This window comes from Peromyscus eremicus, chromosome 19 (genome assembly GCF_949786415.1).
Source record: "Peromyscus eremicus chromosome 19, PerEre_H2_v1, whole genome shotgun sequence".
Lineage (NCBI taxonomy): Eukaryota > Metazoa > Chordata > Mammalia > Rodentia > Cricetidae > Peromyscus > Peromyscus eremicus.
This window is the reverse complement of record NC_081435.1, coordinates 55396591-55416516: the sequence shown is the minus strand read 5'-3', so window position 1 is coordinate 55416516 and position 19926 is coordinate 55396591. Positions and strand designations below refer to the sequence as shown.

General features: G+C 40.1%; 1 protein-coding gene and 1 non-coding gene across 2 annotated transcripts in view; one reads left to right on the top strand and one right to left on the bottom strand.

Moving 5' to 3' along the window:
* Positions 1 to 19926, top strand: part of Ptpn2 (protein tyrosine phosphatase non-receptor type 2) — a 64388-nt gene that overhangs the window by 22524 nt on the left and 21938 nt on the right. Inside the window, exons 3-4 of the mRNA XM_059246088.1 lie at positions 8662 to 8762; positions 13639 to 13737. Coding sequence (XP_059102071.1) covers positions 8662 to 8762; positions 13639 to 13737 — 200 coding nt within the window. The remainder of the gene's footprint in view (positions 1 to 8661; positions 8763 to 13638; positions 13738 to 19926) is intronic.
* LOC131896241 (U6 spliceosomal RNA) lies at positions 17177 to 17283 on the bottom strand. The gene has a single exon (XR_009375402.1). It is a non-coding gene; the product is annotated as a U6 spliceosomal RNA (small nuclear RNA).

The window sequence follows — 19926 nt, the reverse complement described above, 5'->3', positions numbered from 1 at the left end:
CCTCATATATAAATTGGCCTTCACTAAATCTTTTTTTTTTAAAAAAAAACATTTTACTTTTATGAATATGTGAGTATGTGCATACGTTTGTGTGGGAATGGGTGGGTATGTCCACATATGGGCAGGTGTCCAGGTGTCTGTGGAGCCCAGAAGGGTCAGTACACCTGGGGCTGGAGTTACATGTTGTTATGAGTTGCCTGATGTGGGTTCTGGGAACCAAAGTCCTATCTTTTGCAAGAGCATATTCCCTTAACAATCCCGAGCCGTGTCTCCAGCCTCATCGGGAAGTCTTAAGAACAGTGATGCCCTGTTGGCACTTGGCACGCTTAGCTTTAGTAATTCGAGTTCATTCTTTACTAAGAGCAAACAGGGCTCTTTGGACAACTGGCTGATTTCTGGGACTGGAACAAAGTGTAATCCCTTAGACAGGTGTGGTGACGAATGCCTGAGTCCTCAGCACTCCAGAGTCAAAGGCACGGGGTTTGTGAGCTGAAGGCCAGCTTGAACTACATTGCTAGACCTTGTCTCAAAAAAAGAAAAAGGGCTGGGTGTGATGGCACATGCCTTTAATTACAGCACTCAGGAGACAGAGACAGGCTGATCTCTGAGGCTAGCCAGAACTAGAGTGAGACCCTGTCTCAAAAAAAAAAAAAGTAAGGGCTGGGCGGTGGTGGTGTTTGACACTTGTAGGTACTTGGGAGGCAGAGGCAAGCAGATCTCTGAGTTCAAGGACAGCCTGGTCTACAGAGCAAGTCCAGGACAGCCAGGGCTACACAGAGAAACCCTGTCTTGAAAAACCAAATAAATAAGAAAGAAGGAAGAGCTTGGAATGTCTTAAATTTCTAGAAAGTAAGGATATGACTTAAACAACAAACAAGAACTGATAAGAGTGTGTCTTAAAGACACCAAACCCCGCTTGAAGTCCACTGGCCAATCCCAGGGTAACTTGAACATTAAAGTAATGATTTTTTACCTGTTGAGTAAAGTAGGAATCCATGAGTCTATAATAATACTAAGATATAAATAAGTAAGATGCAAATAGTGAAAGTTCCACCTTTATATAAGATGCTGAATAATAAATGTTGAAACAAGTTATTTACATTGTCCTAAGGTATCCTTCTACTAAATATTTAAATACAAGGGGGCGGGGGTGGGGGGAGAGATAGTAACTGTCCAGAAGAAGTGAACAGGAGAAAATTCAGGATCTCAGGCTGTTGAAGATGGTTTAGGATGACACCAAAAACATAAAAACTATGTCGTTTTTTAAAAATTAGTGAGTTGTAATAGCTGTATGTATGCGTGGTGTGTGTGTGTGTGTGCGTGTGCGTGTGCGTGTGTGTGTGTGTGTGTGTGTGTGTGTGTGTGTGTGTGTGTGCATGCGCGCGCGTGTTTATAACTCTAGTACATGGGAGGCCAGGGCAGGGGAATACTGTAAGTTCCAGATCCACCTGGGCTACAGAGTAAAAGTCCTTGTTCAGAAAAATAAAGCAACTCTGTTGTCGAATAGTGGTCCATGCCTTCAATCCAACACTTTGGAGACTAGGGCAGAGGAATGCTGTGAGTTCACAGCCAGCCTGATCTACATAGGGAGTTTCAGACCAGTTATGGATACTTAGTGAGACCCTGTCTCAAAGAAAAAAAGGACTAAATGAACATTTAAAAGTTTGGGAGAATGAGATGAATACAGATTGACTAGGAAAATATTGAAATAGGCTAACTAGAAAATGGACAAAGGGGAGCCAGGCACAGTGGTTCAGACCTTTAATCCCAGCACTTGGGAGGCAGAGGCAGGTGGATCTGAGTTCGAGGCCAGCCTGATTTGCACAGTAAGTTCTAGGACAACTAGGGCCACACAGAGAAACCCTATCTGGGGATGGGGGGTGGACAAAAGGTATGAAGTACAGAAGGCAGATAAACATGTGAACATATGAAAAACATCCTTAGCTATCAGAAACACTAGTTAAGACCATGTGGTGGTGCAATATCATTACATACCTACTGGAACAATTAGAGCAGATACTCAGGATTGTAGAGAAGCTTGATGTCCTAAGTGGCTGATGGGAATGGCATGGCTACTCTGCGTGCCTTCCCTCCGAGTCAGGGTTTCTCTGTGTAGACCTGGCTGTCCTGGAACTCTTTTTTATAGACTGAGCTGGCCTCAAACTCAGAGGTCTGCCTGCCTCTGTCTCCCAACTGCTGGGATTAAAGACACCAGGAATATAACTACTTTCCAAAGACTCGAATGTACACTTCTATGACCTAGCAATTAGATTTCTCAGCATTTATCTCAGAGAAATGAAAACTCCATCAATGCACAGATATATAAATGAATGTTCATGACAGCTTTATTTGTAATGAGCTCAAATTGGGAACAACCCAAATGTCTTTCAGTAATGGGTGACTAATAAATTCATATTCTTGGATACTGCTCAACAATAAAAAAGAACAAGCTATTGATATATACAACTTGGGTAGATCTCAAAGGATTTAGATTGAGAGTTAAAAAAAAAATCCAGTGTCAGAAGGTTACATAACAATATGTTTTTGTTGTTGTTATTGTTTAGTTTTTCAAGACAGGGTATCTCTGTATAGTCCTGGAACTACTTTGTAGACCAGGCTGGCCTCGAACTCACAGAGATCCACCTGCCTCTGCCTCCTGAGTGCTGGGATTAAAGGCATGGACCACCACCACCTGGCGACAATGTATTTTTATATAAAACTTTCTTTTGAAATTTATTGTCTGTGGGTATATGTGAGAATGTACATGTTATGGTACAAGAGTAGAAGTCAGGAACAGCTTTTGGGATCTGGTGCTCATCTTTCACCATGGATTTCAGGCATTAAATTTTGATTGTCAGGCTTGCATGGTGAGCATTTTAAATAGGGACCATTTTACCAGCCCCTGTGTAACTTTTTTTTTTTTTTTGAAGTGAAGACTTACTGTATAGTCCTAGGTGTTCTAGAACTTGCTATGTGGACCACCAGCCTGGCCTTAGACTCATAGAAATTGACCTGTCTCTGCCTCCTAAGTGCTAGGACTAAAGATGTGTGCCACAACACACAGCCTATAACATTCTTGAAATAATAAATTTTAGTAGTAGATACTGTACTAAGTGATGTTTTTAGTGATGGAATTAGAAATAGGGTGAAGGAAATGTGACTCAGTGAAAGAGCACACTGTACATTTGTGGTGAAGTAATAGTTCTATACTACATATATAATAACATACATATAAAATTATGAAGAATTATATACTCATAAATGAATGTGTGTAAAGCTGGGAGAATTACAGCTAGGTGTGAATTGGACCAGTATCTCTCCATATTTTTTGATTTTTTTTCTTTTCGTGTTTTTTAATTTAGTATCCTCTAACACTTGGTCCTAGGCATCATAATCCTTGAGAGGTGGGAGTCAATAGTGAACCTGATGGTCCCTGGCTACCAAGAGCATAATTTAAATTTAAAAAGACAATTATTAATGACTGGGGACCTGAGTGTTCCCTCCTTGCTGACTAAGTGACCCAGAATCTTGTCACGTGGGAAGAATGGCTTGCCTTCCAGAACTGCCTGTATTCAGAATTTGTGGGGATCCACTAAAATAAAGAAATGAAGTCGAATTTTCAAATTCCTAAAAAAGTTGAAGCTATAATAGGAATGTCAGAGATTTTCTAGTTGGCCATCAGTATACTAAGGATGATTCATCGGTGAAAATAAAGACTGATCAAGTCCAGCCACTCCGCATCTTTTCCTTCTCATGTTTTCTTTTTTAGTTGTCTGCCTAACATAGGGTGTATTGGAAGTATGTGGTTCTAAAAGAGGAACCTAGTACCGAACTGAAAGTTGGACATGACCTTTTGTTTAATACAAGCACATAGACTGTTAGAGTGGTGGGTTTAAGACAGTCACATATTGGTCAGGAGTTGCTGAGGCTGGGAAAGTTGGACATGACCTTTTGTTTAATACAAGCACATAGACTGTTAGAGTTGGTCAGGAGATTTAAGACAGTCACATATTGGTCAGGAGTTGCTGAGGCTGGGATGACTCTAAATTTGTGATATTCCTGCCAGGATGACAGTCCTGTGTGCCACCATCCCCAGGTTAGGAGGTGATAGGGAATTGAACCCAAGTCCTCTGGGGTTCTAGGCCAGCACTCTACCCACTGGGCTTACATCCTACATTAGGACTCTAGGTCAGAATAATGGAGCTGCCTTATCCATAGACCCCAGTGAGTCATATTGCCCCTTAATCAATACATAGAATTAGAGGGTCAATGGTTGAACATGATCATAAGGAAGCTCTTATCTATCTAGGCCTTCCCTATTCCTCTCACACAGTCTGATCAGCATAAAGATGATTGGAATTTCTTAAAGGCCAGTGGTCTGTAGCAGTGAACTATTCTATGTGAGTGAGATCCTTTAATTCAAATCCCTCTAGTCTAAAAAGAAAGACATTATATTTTTGGTCAATGAGAAGCTATTTATAGCGAGTTTGTTTGTTTGTTTTGCAGAATAAACTGTTGAAATGTTCAGACTTTCATGTGTGCTAAGACTTACATTTCTTCTCCTTGAAAATAATAGTGGTTATGGGACTTGGATTTAGCTCTGTCTTTGCATAGGATTTTTTGCTCAGTTTATGAAAAAAAATTTATTCTCTGTCAGCTTTTGGAGTTGAACAGTGTTGGCATAGCTATAAGATATGTTGAGTTCTTGTCAGAGAACAAGTAGATAGAGAATAGGAAAATAAAAGGAGAAAAAGTCATCTGATAATATTGTATTCATAGAATTGCCCTGTCTTTGCTCAGCTTGTGAGTTTGTAATTGGTTTCTGCCGTGAAGAACATGAACCCTCCCCTCTGTTGTTTGACATGTGAAACTCTACAGTAGTAGAGGCCTTTAAGATGGGGATAAATTGGGTGAAATCTACAGGGTTCTTTTCTTTTTTAGTTTATAGTGAATGTTGAAAGAGGAAGCTTCTCCGTATGTCAGCCACAGACAGAGCAAGTCATTTCTTAGAGCTGAAACCATTTCTCAGAAAACCCTGAGGGTAGAAGGCAGAGAGACTTCATCAGAAGTGGATGGGCTTAATTTTTATCCAATTTTTAAGTTACAGTACTGTTAGATACTGAATTTCTTTATTCACTCGGTGATAAGAATTGAGAGCAGGTAATACCCTACAGAATAATCAGTATGTTCCTTACAGAGCTGCTGCTGGTGCTGTTAGGGATGGATAAGTAAGGTTGCCTGCCCATGGAAGTCAGTGTGATTCCTTCTTTCCTTCCCTTTACTGCATCCTTTGGAAGATCTCTCTCTCTCTCTCTCTCTCTCTCTCTCTCTCTCTCTCTCTCTCTCTCCACACACACACACACACACACACACACACACACACACACACACACAGAAACAGAGAGATGACCATAGCCATAGAATACTGATCAAATATTGTGGACTTTGGGGCTCAAGTTGTAGAACTCTTGCTATTTTGATTATCTCACTTCAGAGTGGGGGGGGAGTGACTTTCTACTTTTTTTTCTGACTCAAAAGTTTCCCTTGTTGGAAATAAACAATTTAGGGGTTCCAAAGAAGTGATTCAGCAGCGAAGGGCTCATGTGCCCTTTTAAGACTCAAGCTCCTAGCATCTGCATGCAGCTGCCATTTACTCCATCCGGTTCCAGGTGATCTGAAGCCCTCTTTTGACCTTTAAGAGCATCCACATCCACATGGCGCACCCCTCCCATAGGTGTATATGTAAATAAAAAAATAAATCGTTTTCAAAAAAATTAAAATGAACAGTTCACAGATTTAGGAGCAACTAACACTAGTGAATCAGGGAAAGGAAACAGTTACCTTCCGGTTGTCAGGGAACCTTTATGATTATGCAAACTGAGCGTTTGTTAAGTGATTCCTAGTAAGTGACAAGGTGAGTCCTTCACCTTTGCTGAGTACTAAAAATTGTAAAGTAACAGGCTCTCAGGGCTTTGATGGGGGTTCACTTCCTGAAATATATATATATATATATATATGTGGTCTTTTTAGATATTTCAAGGTAATGTATTTTAGTTAACACACACACACAAACTGGTTTTTCCTTAGAATCTCTTTTGAATCAAAAAGTTTATGTGTTTCTTTTTTAATTTTTTTCTTTTTCTTTTTGGTTTCTTGAGACAGGGTTTCTCTGTGTAACAGCCCCGGCTATCCTGGAACTTGCTTTGTAGACCAGGCTGGCCTCGAACTCACTGAGATCTGCCTGCCTCTGCCTCCCAAGTGCTGGGATTAACGGTGTGCACCACCATGCTCTGCTCTCCATTAGTCTTTATAATAAAACTAAATAATGATATAGCTATACATTTGAGAGTTTGTTTTCCTGAGAAGAAAATACATATTTAGTTACCAGCTGGGCTTAATTCTAAAGAGCTGTCATGTTTTCCTAAGGATTACTATTTTCTATTGTTATCTGCTAACAGTTTTAAAACTTGTCTTTTAAACCTGAGAGAATGCAGTGTCCTTTGCTTTTACTGACTGGATAAATCATTGTTAGACAATGAAGCAAAGCCCTGTGTGTGCACTGGACCTTGGGTGGCTTTCAGATAGTGTCCAGTGCCCTGCTGTGCTTCTAGTCATTGGGTATGGTTACTGTATTGATAGTTTTGGGTTAAAGATTGAAGGAAAATAGCCGGATTCCAGGAGCAGAGAGCACTGTTTAAGCTGCTGTGCTTTTCTTCTCGTCTCAGCTTCTAAGCTCTGCCTTGGTCTTGGGAAAGTGTTATGCAGGTACACTGAATTCCTAACACCCTGTGTAGGGGCCTAACCTTCTGAGTTGCATGTTGGCCAAAAGACTATGATTGTGTGTGTGTGTGGGGGGACTTTTGGTTTGTATTCTTCTGTGATTGCAGTATGAGGAATTGCATTCCTTTGGGAGACACTGTAGTGGAGTCTAGATTTTGGTGGTTGTGTTGCTTTCTCTAAAAGCTTTCATTCTTCCATTGATATGTTATCTACAACACATACGGTCTTTATTTTGTTGAGTAGGAAGCTGTCCACCATCCTGTACAGTGTGACAATTAAAGGATGATTGAACTATTAATAAAAAACTTTTTTAAAAAAGTGCTTGCCGGGCGGTGGTGGCACTTGCCTTTAATCCAGCACTTGGGAGGCAGAGGCAGACGAATCTCTGTGAGTTCGAGGCCAGCCTGGTCTACAGAGGGAGTTCCAGGACAGCCAGAACTGTTTCACAGAGAAACTCTGTCTCGGGGGAAAAAAAATAGTGCTTGCTGACATCCTTTTTCCCAGAAGACTAGTACATGTGATTTACTACAGCTAGATCGTAGTTTTCTTTTGGCAAATGACATGTAATATTATAGAGGTCTTCTGTTCAGTCCAACAGAAACATCTGAGATACATTGGTGTGGAAACTAAAGCCATTTAACATTTTTATTCACATGAAGAAATGGGTTAGACAGTTTGGGATTTGGTTTTGTTGTAGTTGTTTCGATTTTGGTTTTAAAGTGGTAGCCAAAAGCCTGGTATAGTAAGTAGCACACACCTTTAATCCCAGCACTCAGGGAGGCAGATACAGGCAGATATCTGAGTTCAAGGACAGCTTGGTCTACAAAGAGGTCCAGGACAGCCAGGATTACACAGAGAAACCTTGTTTAGAAGAACCAAAAGAAAAAAAAAAAAAAAAAAAAGGCTGTGTGTGGGTGAGTGGGGGTGTAGCCCAAGCTTTGAGAGAGAGAGTTAGGAGGATCAGGATTTTAAGGTCATTCTCTGCTACATATTCAGTTAAGGGCCAACCTTGGCTCCATGAGACCCTAGCTCAAAAAAACAGAAAGAGAAAGTGGAAAAGAAGTAGAAAGAGTGAATATTTAAGATAGAATTCTTTGAGGGGAATAGTTTATCACAGAATATATTCTCTGAAGTTAAGCATCATACATTCAGTTTGTAACTTAGTTTTATGCTTGTGGCTGTCACGTTTAGAATTCTAAATTAAAGTTAATCTTGGATACGTTCTTACATGCTTCTTATTTTTTTTCTTCCTCATCTAAATAACACAAGGTCAGGTGTTGCATTTTAGATACTAAAATTAGTATAAATTCTAAATCTGCAGTTTTTATTTTTAAAATGTAGAAATGTGTCCAACCTGTTAACATAGTCTTAAGTAATGAAGTGTTTCCAGTACTCTTGTAAAGAATATAGTTGGGATAATCCAATTATTTTAGCTTCTCGGTCTTAAGCATTATTTAAATACAGTTGTATGCATGCTGCCAAGAAGTGAAGAATCTATTTCATCGGTTTGAGCCCAGTTATGTTTTTGCACATAGATACTCAGTTCCTAGGCACTGAGATTTGAGATGACTTTTCACTTCCAGTAAGGTAAGTGCCTTATTCGTTTTACTGCACATGCTGGCCAGTTTTTCATGTTACTGTAGATGATAGACTACAAACAGAAGCATTTCCTTCCCAACACCCAGTCATAAGATTGTGTTTTGACTTCCTTATTTTTAAAAAAAATAGGTAATTTAGGATTTGTGTCAACTCTCTTTTGCTGTTAATTTATATTTTCTCTATTTCTTCTATCATCTATAACTACCTTAGAATATTGACATCAAGTAAAAAGGAATGGAAAAGTTGAAATGACAGTTACGATTTATCATTCTCTACTTTCAGATGATCACAGTCGTGTTAAACTGCAAAGTACTGAAAATGATTATATTAATGCCAGCTTAGTTGACATAGAAGAGGCACAAAGAAGTTACATCTTAACACAGGCAAGTAGTGTGGTGCTGGGTAGACACCTGGAGAGTGGAGCTTGGCTGCTGTGCTTTAAACATAGCTAAATGTATATCTTGACATTTGCAAATGACATGCTATTTTAGTTTTCTGATTCTGAAATCAGTTGCAAACGTCATAGTTTTGAAACTTTGAATATGTTGATAAAAAGTAAGATTGTTTCTAATGTTACTATATTCAATGGAGGAAATTCTTCTGAAATGGCTTGGTGCAGTTCTCTTCAGGTAAATTAACTTCTTGTACTGTATCTAACATAGCTTTTGTTACTTGGCTTGGAGTTCTCTTCCCCTAACTTGTGATGAAGAACCAGGAAGGCCCTTGAAAGCACTTTTCTGTCTATCTCTGCCCTATGAATATATTTTCAGAGAGTGCAGCTATGCTGAGAACAGGGTCTAAATGTGCAGAGCCTGTTATAGTGTAGTCCTCCCGCACCCCAGCCTCCACAAATGCAAACATTGCTCTTCCATTCAGAGACCATAGCTTTCTCTTTATCAAATAAGAGGTTAAATAGCAACACTGTCATTTCTGTCAGTCAAAATGTTCAGATGTATAAGCTATAATGTTTTAAATTTTATTATTTATGTGTCTCTGTGTATATGTATATGTACATGTACATGTACATGTGTACCACGGTGCCCACAGAGGCCAAAAGAGGGTATCCCCTAGAGTTGGAGTTACAGGCTGTTCTGAGCCATACAATATGGGTGCAGGGAACCAAACTCTGGTTCTCTGGAAGTGCCCTTGACTGTATCTGTGAGAGGACCAGGCAAATAGCGTGACAGCCTGCCCTAGTAACTCAGCTAAGAACTAGGCCTCTGTCCCTGCTTCTTGGAACTGAACAGGCAGTTTCTGAGGAAGTCACGAACAAAGGACAATTAATCTCCAACACCCCTGACAGCAAGGACAAGGAGGCCTGGTAAATGCAAGTACCAGGCCCGAGCTAGCCCCCACAGTCAGCATGTACTAGGTCGGCCAGCCTCCGCAGTCAGTGGCTCAAGGTGATAACCAAATGAGGACAGAGCCTGGAACTTGTCTAGTCCTGCCCAAAAATGGAAATGCCGTAGTCTTAACCAGCCCTTGCTAGCTCTAGCCAATTAGAACGTACTAATATGATTGCCATGTGCTTAAGCCAATCATATCTGAGATGACCTAACTGCCCTAGGAACTCCCCTTAGCTGTGCTTAAAAGGAGCCCATACATCCCTGTCCCTCTTGGGGTCGTGGCCATTTTGTCTTTGGGTAGGATGGTTGGCCCAGCATGCTGGAATCTTTCTCGATTTAATAAATGCTCTTGTTGATGGCATACGTAGATGGTGACCTTTTGTGGGACTTCTCCAGGACCCTAACATCTGTAGCACCATGTTTGAAGTTTTTAAAAAGTTTAACAGATTAATGTAACCTGCTATTTGAAAGACAGAGAAAAGTATGAGTTGTTTTAAGTTCAACTTAATATACCTGTGAGCCATTAGAATTTTCTCTGTCAGAGGAACATTATTTTAAAGTAGCTCCTGTAACTAAAAAGGAAAGAGAAGCAATCTGGTGTAAAAGGGACTAAGGATATCAGTTCACAATTCACAAAACCAAATACAGACAGTGTACATTTGAGAAGATGCTGTGTTTATACAGCTATTAAGGAACATAGATTTAAAGTAGCCCAGGCACTGAGCCTCCACCAAGTACTCAGCAGCCTTCCCCTTCAGGCCTCTTCTCTTTCGTACCCTCAGATCTTGTCCTGTCCCCTGCTCCTAACCTTCCTTCTCCTACAGTCACTTTCTGAAGGTGTTTATAACTAGGAGGAGGAGTATGCATGATTCCATCCAGAACTTTTACTCTCTTGAACCCTTTGCTGATCTACTAAGAACGATGAGCTGCTTCCTGCTGGCACCCATTTGAGATGCAACAGAGAATTAGCAAGAAGATCCTGACTGTCACTCCAGGGATTGCTAGTGTTTGTGGCCCCAAGTGCTTCATATCAAAGGCTGGCGCCAACATCTCCGAGCAACCTCATAGCTTTTATAATTTGAATCACTTGTGGTCCTCTTTAACTTGGACCTAGTATGATTTTCTTCATGCAGTGACTTGATAATAAACAACTAAATAAAGTACAAAATACTCAGTGGTCACTCATGGGATTGAAAAACTGACCTGAGAGACCCAACAGAAATGATAATGTGTTTGTTCCAACCTTAATTTCATGAGAGGACTGATGTGGGCTGAATGAATTAATCATCTCCATACCATTGAGGAGCAGTCATTTAGGGGTTGGGAGTGTCAATTTGCTGTTCTATAGTAACTAAAGTTTTTTGTTCAGTTATTATAATTTATAATTTTCTTAAATCAATATTCAGAGCTAAAAATGTACTTTCTACTGAAAATGAACATAAAAACATGGAAAAGCATGATGTGTTATACTCTTGTTGTTGTGACAAATCTTGAAGGGAAATTTAAAAGGAAAAAAGATTTATTTTGAAGGGAAATTTAAAAGGAAAAAAGATTTATTTTGGCTTCTAATTTCATAGATTTAACTTTGAGGTCAGCTTTAAGGCTAAGTTGAGGCAGAATATTGTGGCAGGCAGGACACAGGAAGAACTAGGTATGCGACAAGGGCATTCCCCCAGTGCTATGCTTATTCCTGCTAGGCACCACCTCCTAGTGCTGACATACTAACCAATGAAGGAATTAACCTTTGATTAGGCCTAAGCCCTTCCAAAAGTCTATCAAGAGACATCAGGCTTATAACACATGAACTCAAGGCAGAACATTTCATACCTAAACCAGAGCAGATGGTTGGTCACCCCTTCACACCTGTTCTTCTCTGCTGCCATTTTCCTCAGTCTCATTGGTTCTTTCGCTTACTCCCTAAAGACAGGTCTTTCTTAAGATTCTCTTTTAGCTATCCCCATGTCTACATTTCAGTTTTGGGGACCATGGTTTGTTAGTATGTCTGATTTTGTCAGGGTAGGGCCTAAGGACCCCATACACATGAGGTGAGTACTGCTACATCTGAACAACATTCCTTCCCTAGAGAACTACTCTCGCAGTATGCCTGCACACCAGAAGAGGGCACCAGATCTCATTGTAGATGGTTGTGAGCCACTCTGTGGTTGCTGGGAATTGAACTCAGGACCTCTGAAAGAGCAGCCAGTGCTCTTAACCTCTGAGCCATTTTTCCAGCTCCCCTCAGCCTGATTTCTTATAGAACCCAGGACCATCAGCCCAGGGATGGCCCCACCCACAATGAACTTGGCTGTCACCCATCAATTACTAATTAAGAAAATGCCTTTCAGGCCTGCCTACAGCCTGATCTTATGGAGGCATTTTTTTAAAGTTTTTAAAATCTCATTGTGGTAGAAGGTCATAACAATTTCATGATTTTTAAATCATTTGTCCCTTGTTGAACTGTTTTCTTGTGTCCTAACAGACAGGACTCAGCATATTGGGAGTGGGGGAATTTAGCCGCTTGTTTCTGTACTTTTTTTTCTTCTGATTTCTTTCTGTATTTTTTCATTGCTCGGTGGCTGTTTTAACCTAGATCTTGAATTCTTTACTTTCTGTGTCTAGTTGGTTGGTTAGTTGAGTGAGCCCCCTTCCTATTTCTTCACCCCAGTAAAGCTGTCCTCATCGTGTTCTTCCTAGTTTGCTAGCCTGCCCTTTTCAGAGTTGCTCAGTTCCACGTGTATCAGTGCAGCTGTGTGAGATGTTTCCTTGTCACCAGATCCACCTGCTCTTCAGGCGGGCTCCACTCCAGTGTCCCCTACTTCTGCCATGTGCGCTTATGGGCCTTGCTTAGGTTTAGAACATGCAGAGTGATCTTAACTGCTCCTGTCCTGTATCACCTCTCAGGCAGACTCAGGCTGTGTAGCTGTACCTTCTCAGGCTTTCTTAGAACATAAGAGCTGGTGATTTGGGTATTTGATGTTAGCGATGGAAGTAACTTCTCACCCACCTGTTTGCACTTTGTAGGGGCTGAGACTGTATTTCAGTCGTGGCTATGCATAGCATGTAACTTGAACAAAGACAGAAAACCTACATTTAATGTTTGTTATTTACAGTATTTTGATTGTTATTTGCTGCTTATTAGATTGTCTTTTGACTGAGTCTTAGATTTTTTTTTTTTTTTTGTATATCATATCCATTTTACTGTTTAAAAATCTGGTAGCATTTTAGCCAGTTGGTGGTGGCACACACTTTTAATCCCAGCACTGGGAGGCAGAGGCAGGTGGATCTCTGTGAGTTCGAGGCCAGCCTGGTCTACAGAGAGATTTCCAGGACAGCCAGAGCTACACAGAGAAACCTTGTCTCAAAAACCAGAAAAAAAAAAAAAAATTGGGGGGAAGCATTACTAGCTTGTGGAAGAACTGATAGATAAATTCCCGTCTTTTTAGAATCCTTTGTTCTTCATACTATAACAGCTGTTTCATGTTTATTGTTTATAGTCTTTAGAACCAGTAATAGAATTGAGAGGTATGTATGCGCACACAAAGGACTTCACTACTGAGTTGCTTCATAATTATCCCACCCCACCCCCCGCCCCCACCCCCCAACCCTCCACTCCCAACCCCGGAGCTGAGGACCGAACCCAGGGCCTTGCACTTGCTAGACAAGCGCTCTACCACTGAGCTAAATCCCCAACCCTGCCATACAGTTCTTTTTCTGCCTAAGTAAATAAAACATCTTTACATAGAGGGAAGTTTTATTGAATGCAGACTATATTTTGAATTTAAGTGCATTTAAAGTTGTGATTTTCTTAGCAGGACCTAATCCACTGGCTATGATAGTGCATTCCAGCAGCATCCTTGAAGCTTTGTCCTTTTCCTGCTCCTTTGCCTGATGTGCTCTTGTTCTGTTATTACAGGGTCCACTTCCTAACACGTGTTGCCACTTCTGGCTCATGGTGTGGCAGCAAAAGACCAAAGCAGTTGTCATGTTAAACCGAACTGTAGAGAAAGAATCGGTGAGTAATGGTTAATCCTAGTGGTTTAGTGTGCTGTATGTGATCATCAGTTTATAAATGTTTCATTTAGGGAGAGGATACACATTTAACTTTGGACCTTTGGTGGCTAAAGGGTAGTGGCCAGGATATTTCTGAACAGAGAAATAATGAATACTTTTCCTTCCTCTCATTTTCATTACAAATTTAAAAAATTCATTTTCTAGATTTATAGTGCTGTATGTTTTATTCTGTTCCATAAGGACATTTTCATGTACTTGTAGGTGATGTGTTGAACATGTTCCCTGCCTCGCCTCCTCACTCCCCCTTTCTCCCACCTCTCCTCCGTTTAGCCCTTTCTTTTGTGCTCTTCCTAGACAGTCCCACTTCCTCTCTCATGCCCATCTTCAAGATTCTGTATAGATAGGTAAATTAGAGAAAACACCCTCTCTGTTTTTCTGAGATTTTCATATTTCACTTGATACGTTTCTCTCTCAGTTGCATCCATATTTCTGCAGATGACATGACTATGCTCTTTTTGGTTAAAACTTTTCATTCTGTAACTATTTACATTTTCTTCATCCATCCTTCTGTAGATACCTGAGTTGGTTTCATAACTTAGCTTTCGTGCCTAGTGCCACGGTAAACGTTGATAAAACGTCTGTCTGTGATATGTTGCCTTGGAGTCGTGTAGGTAGATATCCAGAAGTGTTATAGCTAAGTCATACTGTAGCTCTATTTTTAGTTTTTTGTGGAACCTCCATACTGATTTCTAGAGTGGCTGGACTAGTTTACATTCTCATCAGCAGTGTCTACCAGCTCCTTCTGTCCACACCATTGCCAGCAGTTTTTTGGTTTTTGGTGGTGGTGGTGGTGATGTTACTGTTGTTGTTTTCCTTTATTTTGTGTAGCCCTGACTGTCCTCACAGAGATCACCTGCCTCTGCCCCCTGAGTGCTGGGATTTAAGGGGTGCACCACTATATCTAATAGTTACTTCTTTTCTTAACGACTGTCATCCCTCCTAGAGTGAGATGGGGATGTCACTGCAGTTTTAGTTTTCATTCTTCTGATAGCTGGTAAGGTTGAACATGTTTTCATGTATATAATGGCCATTTGTGTCTTGTCTCTTCATTTCATTAGCCCATTTATTGATTGAGTTGTTTATGTTTTTGAGTTTTTTGTATATTCTAGGTATAATGGCCATTTGTGTCTTGTCTCTTCATTTCATTAGCCCATTTATTGATTGGGTTGTTTATGTTTTTGAGTTTTTTGTATATCCTAGGTATTAGTCTTCTGTCAGATAAAATGGGTAGCAAAATTTTGCTATTCTGTCGGCGTTGTTCACATAACTGTTTGCTTTTCTGTGCAAAGACTTCTTAATTTCAGAGGTTCCTTTTGTCATCTGTTGACATGATTTCCTGAGTAGAGAGAGTCCTGTTCAGAAAGTCATTGCCTAGGTCTCTGATGTGTTTATGTGTGTCCACTAGGGGGAACAGAGTTTATTCTTCATTGCTTTCTGCATTACTTTTGAGACCAGGCCTCTCACCAAACTTAAGGGCCCCTGTTTTAACTGGATTGGTTGTGAGCTATCAGGATCTGCTTTTATCTACCCATCCACTTGTCTCCCAGTAACACCTGCATCAGAAATCACCTGGGCGAAGCTATGTTGGCTTTTTCTGGGTTCCCTTTCTATTGGATTGATCTATGTTTCTTTTTGTGACAGTATCATGCCTTTTTGTTATTAGGGCTTTGTGGTATAACTTGAATTCATGTATGGTCTAGCATTATTGGTTTTATTTTTTTAAACTCAGAATTAGATTCCCCCCACCCCACCCCACCCAGGGTCTTTAGAACTTTCATAAGGGGATTCATTTTTTGTTTGTTTGTTTGGGGGAGTTGTTTTGTTTTTGTTTGCTTGTTTGTTTGTTTGTTTTGAGACAGAGTTTCTTTGTAGCTTTGAAGCCTGTCCTGGAACTCACTCTGTAGACCAGGCTAACTTCGAACTCAGAGAGATCCTCCTGTCTCTGCCTCCTGAATGCTGGGATTGAAGGCACGTACCACCACTGTCTGGCTTGTTTTTGTTTTTCAAGACAGGGTTTCTCTTTGTAGCCCTGTGTGTCCTAGAATTCAATCTTTAGACTTGGCTGGCCTCAAACTCACAGAGATCTGCCTGCCTCTGTCTTCCAAGTACTAGGATTAATGGTGTGCACCAACAACATCCAGATAAGGGTTTTAGGATTTTTTAAAAGTATATTTTTCAAATAGCATTGGAATTTTGACTGTGATTGCACTGAATCTGTAGATTGCTTTGGATAGTATAGCCTCTTTTACAGTATCAACCAGCTGACATACTTTCCTTCCTTTCTTCCTTCTGTTTGTCAGTCAGTATTAGGGGTTTATTACAAGGTTTTTTTTTTTTTTTTTTTTTAAGCTATTAGAGTGAGATCATTTCTCTGATTCTTTGTAAACATGTTTGTGTTGTTTTTAACAAAATCTCAATTGTTCAATTTTACCAATAAAGACTTGAGAGCCAGGTGCTGGGGTGAAAACCTGCTAGCTCAGAGAAGAAGAGAAAGCACCCAGCTGACCTTCCTCCTCAGACAACATCCCTGAAAAACTTCCTCTCTCTTCCACGTCTCAAACAAAAAACTCCAACTGAATGTCCCTCCCTTCTACTTACTGTGAGTCTCTCTATCCATCCTGATTCCCTCTTACTCTCTATGGTATTTTTCTTGTTCACTTCCTGTCACCTGGTTGCTTGCTCACCTCTTGACCTATGGTTAACTTTATTTAATCCTGTTTACAATAAGCAGAAAGCTCTTAGATTAAAGATATGTGCTAGGGCTGAGCCACACCACAACTAGAAACAGATTTTTTTCAGTAAATAACGCAACCTTGGGGTTCACAGTGTGATCAAATATCCTGCAACATGTTTGCTATTGATATATATATGAAGACTACTGATTTTGTATATTAATTTTATATCCTGATATTTACAAAAACTGTTCATCACATCTAAGAATTTTCTGACATAGTCTTTAGGATCTCTTTTATGTAGGATCATTTTATCAATATATAAGGATACATAGGCTTCTTTTTTTCCCATTTGTATCCCTTTCATTTCCTTCTCTTGTCTTAATGCTCTAGTTAAAACTTCAAGTACCATATTGAATAAGAGTAGAGAAAGATGAAAACCTCTGTCTTGTTCCTGATTGTAGCCAAAATGTTTTGAATTTTTTTCCATTTGTTGTGATGTTGGCTATAGGTTTGTCATATATAGTCTTTATTATGTTAAAGTATGTTCTTTTCATTCCTAGTCTCTTTAGGACTTTTATCATGAAGGGATGTCTTTTTAACATGTGATTTCTGTCCTTGAGTCAATTTATGTGGTACAGTATGATTATTGATTTGCATATGTTGAACCATCCCTGCATCTCTGGAATGAAGCCATTTTTTTTTTTTTTTAATATGGAACGCTTCACGAATTTGCATGTCATCCTTGCGCAGGGGCCATGCTAATCTTCTCTGTATCGTTCCAATTTTAGTATATGTGCTGCCGAAGCGAGCAGGAATGAAGCCAACTTGATCATGGTGAATGATCTCTTTTCTGTGTTCTTGAATTCAGTTTGCAAGTATTATATTGAGAATTTTGTAGTTATGTTCACCAGAGAAAGTGGTCTATCATTTTATTTATGTGTTTTGTCTTTGTCCAACATTACTACTAGAGTAATGCTGGTTTCTGTGGGAGGCCAGCTCCCACCTTTTAAAAGGGTTCCTATGAGGAGGAAAGAGGGATAAGAAACTTTTAGATAGAAAGATAGCGAAGAGGAGAAAGACAGAAACAGAATAGCTTCAGGAGGACCTGGATCAAAACCCAAAGGTCCCTTCTACCTCTTCAAAAGGGCTTTTGTTAACAATGCCAAGGGGTGGGGCAAAAGACCTCCCCTTGCTAGATCAAAGCACACCACACAGCCAAGTGTAGACCCTTCCAGACACCTGGTAACCATGCCCATGGTCAAATCATCCCCTTATGCAGCCCTGCTGGGGAAAGCAAGCTCAGATTCTCGGATCCTGATTAAGTTCTCACTAGGGAACCTCTATGGGTCTCTACAGGTTTCACAAAGTGAATTTGTAAGCATTTGTTTCACTGGTTCTTCTTTGTATTGTTTCTTTAGTTTTCATTTCATTAGTTTCTGCCCTGATCTTTTTCTTACAATCTACTTTTGGGCTTAGCTTGTTCTTATCTTTCCAAAGCCTCAGGTACATCGTTATTTATTTGCAGTATCTCTGATGTATTTATTTACTTATTTTTATGTTAGGCAACTACAGCTATAAACTTCTTTTAGAACTGTTTTCATTATATTCCACAGGGTTTAGAATGTTATGTTTTAATTTTTCATGCAATTCTGTATACATTTTTTGTTCACTTGGTTTCTTTAGTGACCCATTTCTCATTCAGTAGTGTGTTTTCTTTTTTGTTTTTTTCTTTTTTGGTGTTTTGTTTTCAATCTGTAAATCTTTGTATGTTCTGTAGTATTTCTTGTTGCTTTGAATTTTTATTCCATTGAGGTCAAGTGAAGTATAAGACATTATTTCAGTTTTTTTCAAGATTTGCTTTCTATAAGCAAGTTGTGTGAACTTTTCTATCTGTCATTCCAGATAGAGCATCAGTGATAGAAACAGACAGTTGTACTCCAGTGTAGTTTGGCAGGTTAGTGAATGGCACTGTTTACAATAGCATAGGTGTGAAGTTGATTTTAGAAACATTGGTGATTTAGAACTGACTCCATTACCAAAGAAAAAACGTCTCTCCCAAAGTCGCCTGTGCTGGTGCACACCCTCAATCCCAGTACTTGAGAGGCAGCCATGATCTCTGAGTTCGAGGCCAGCTTGGTCTACATAATGAGTTCCAGGGCAGTAGAGCTACATAGTGAGACCATGTCTCAAAAAACAAAAAGAAAAACCTCTCTCTCTCTCTCCCCAGCCACTGTTAACTGCCTATAAACCCTTAGAGAGAAGCACCTAGTGAGTTCCTCCATACATGATGGAATGTTAAAGGGCTCAATCTTTTTTTTTTTTTTTGGTTTTTCGAGACAGGGTTTCTCTGTGTAGCTTTGCGCCTTTCCTGGAACTCACTTGGTAGTCCAGGCTGGCCTCGAACTCACAGAGATCGCCTGGGTCTGCCTCCCGAGTGCTGGGATTAAAGGCGTGCGCCACCACCGCCCGGCTAAAGGGCTCAATCTTAACACAGGTCTCCCATGGGTAATCACTGCTGCTGAAGTTCTAAAGCACAGTGGCGTCTCATTCCTGGAGGACAGCATCCCATAAGAGTGATCTCAAAGGCAGTTTCTTGGGCTGCTGCTAAGAACATGTAATCTGTGATGTCTTTTAGGTCAGTTTGGTCTACGATGTCATTTAACTCAAATCAATTTTTGTCAGGATGGCCTGTCACTAAACCTGGAGCTCACAGATGGGCTAGACTGACTGGCCATTGAGTCCCTGGGATTCACTTGTGTCTGCTCCCCCACATCTGTGTGCCCACCTCTGTGCCCAGCTTTATTCTATGGTGCTGGAATCTAGTCTCTGCTTCTGGTGTGTATGCAGTAACCACGTTACCTGCTAAGCTATCTCCTCAATCCCCTCTTTGATTTCTTTGGAATTTCTCTTAATTTATTCTGATTAAAGAAAATTACCGTGGGACTAGTAATTTTTGGAGGCATCATACTGCCTTGGCTTTTCATGTTTCCCTTGTTTCTCTTTTGCATACATGCATCTAAGGTTCTTTTGCATACATGCATCTGAGGTTCTTTGTTATTATGTTTGGTTGGTTTTGTTAATCTTTCTGTGGCAATGCTTGTGATATTCAAGAGGAACTAGGTTGTAGTAGGGTGAAGGTGTTGTTTTATCTGCTGGGCTATTGAACACCAGATGTTGAACACTAGGTTCAATACCCAGTAATCCCTTGAAAGTATGTATAAACAGTTACTATGTAGAGTAAACCCACTGTACATATATAGAAATAATCAAGTAGAAATCACACTTAAACTCCAGCTGTTTTAGAAAGTAAAGGAACCGTTTCAGAGTGGTTGTGCTAAGATAATAGCATAGATAGATAGATAGATAGATAGATAGATAGATAGATAGATAGATAGATAGATAAAAGAGGAGGAGAAGCAAGCAAGAAAGAAAGAAGAATATCAGTAACACTAGCT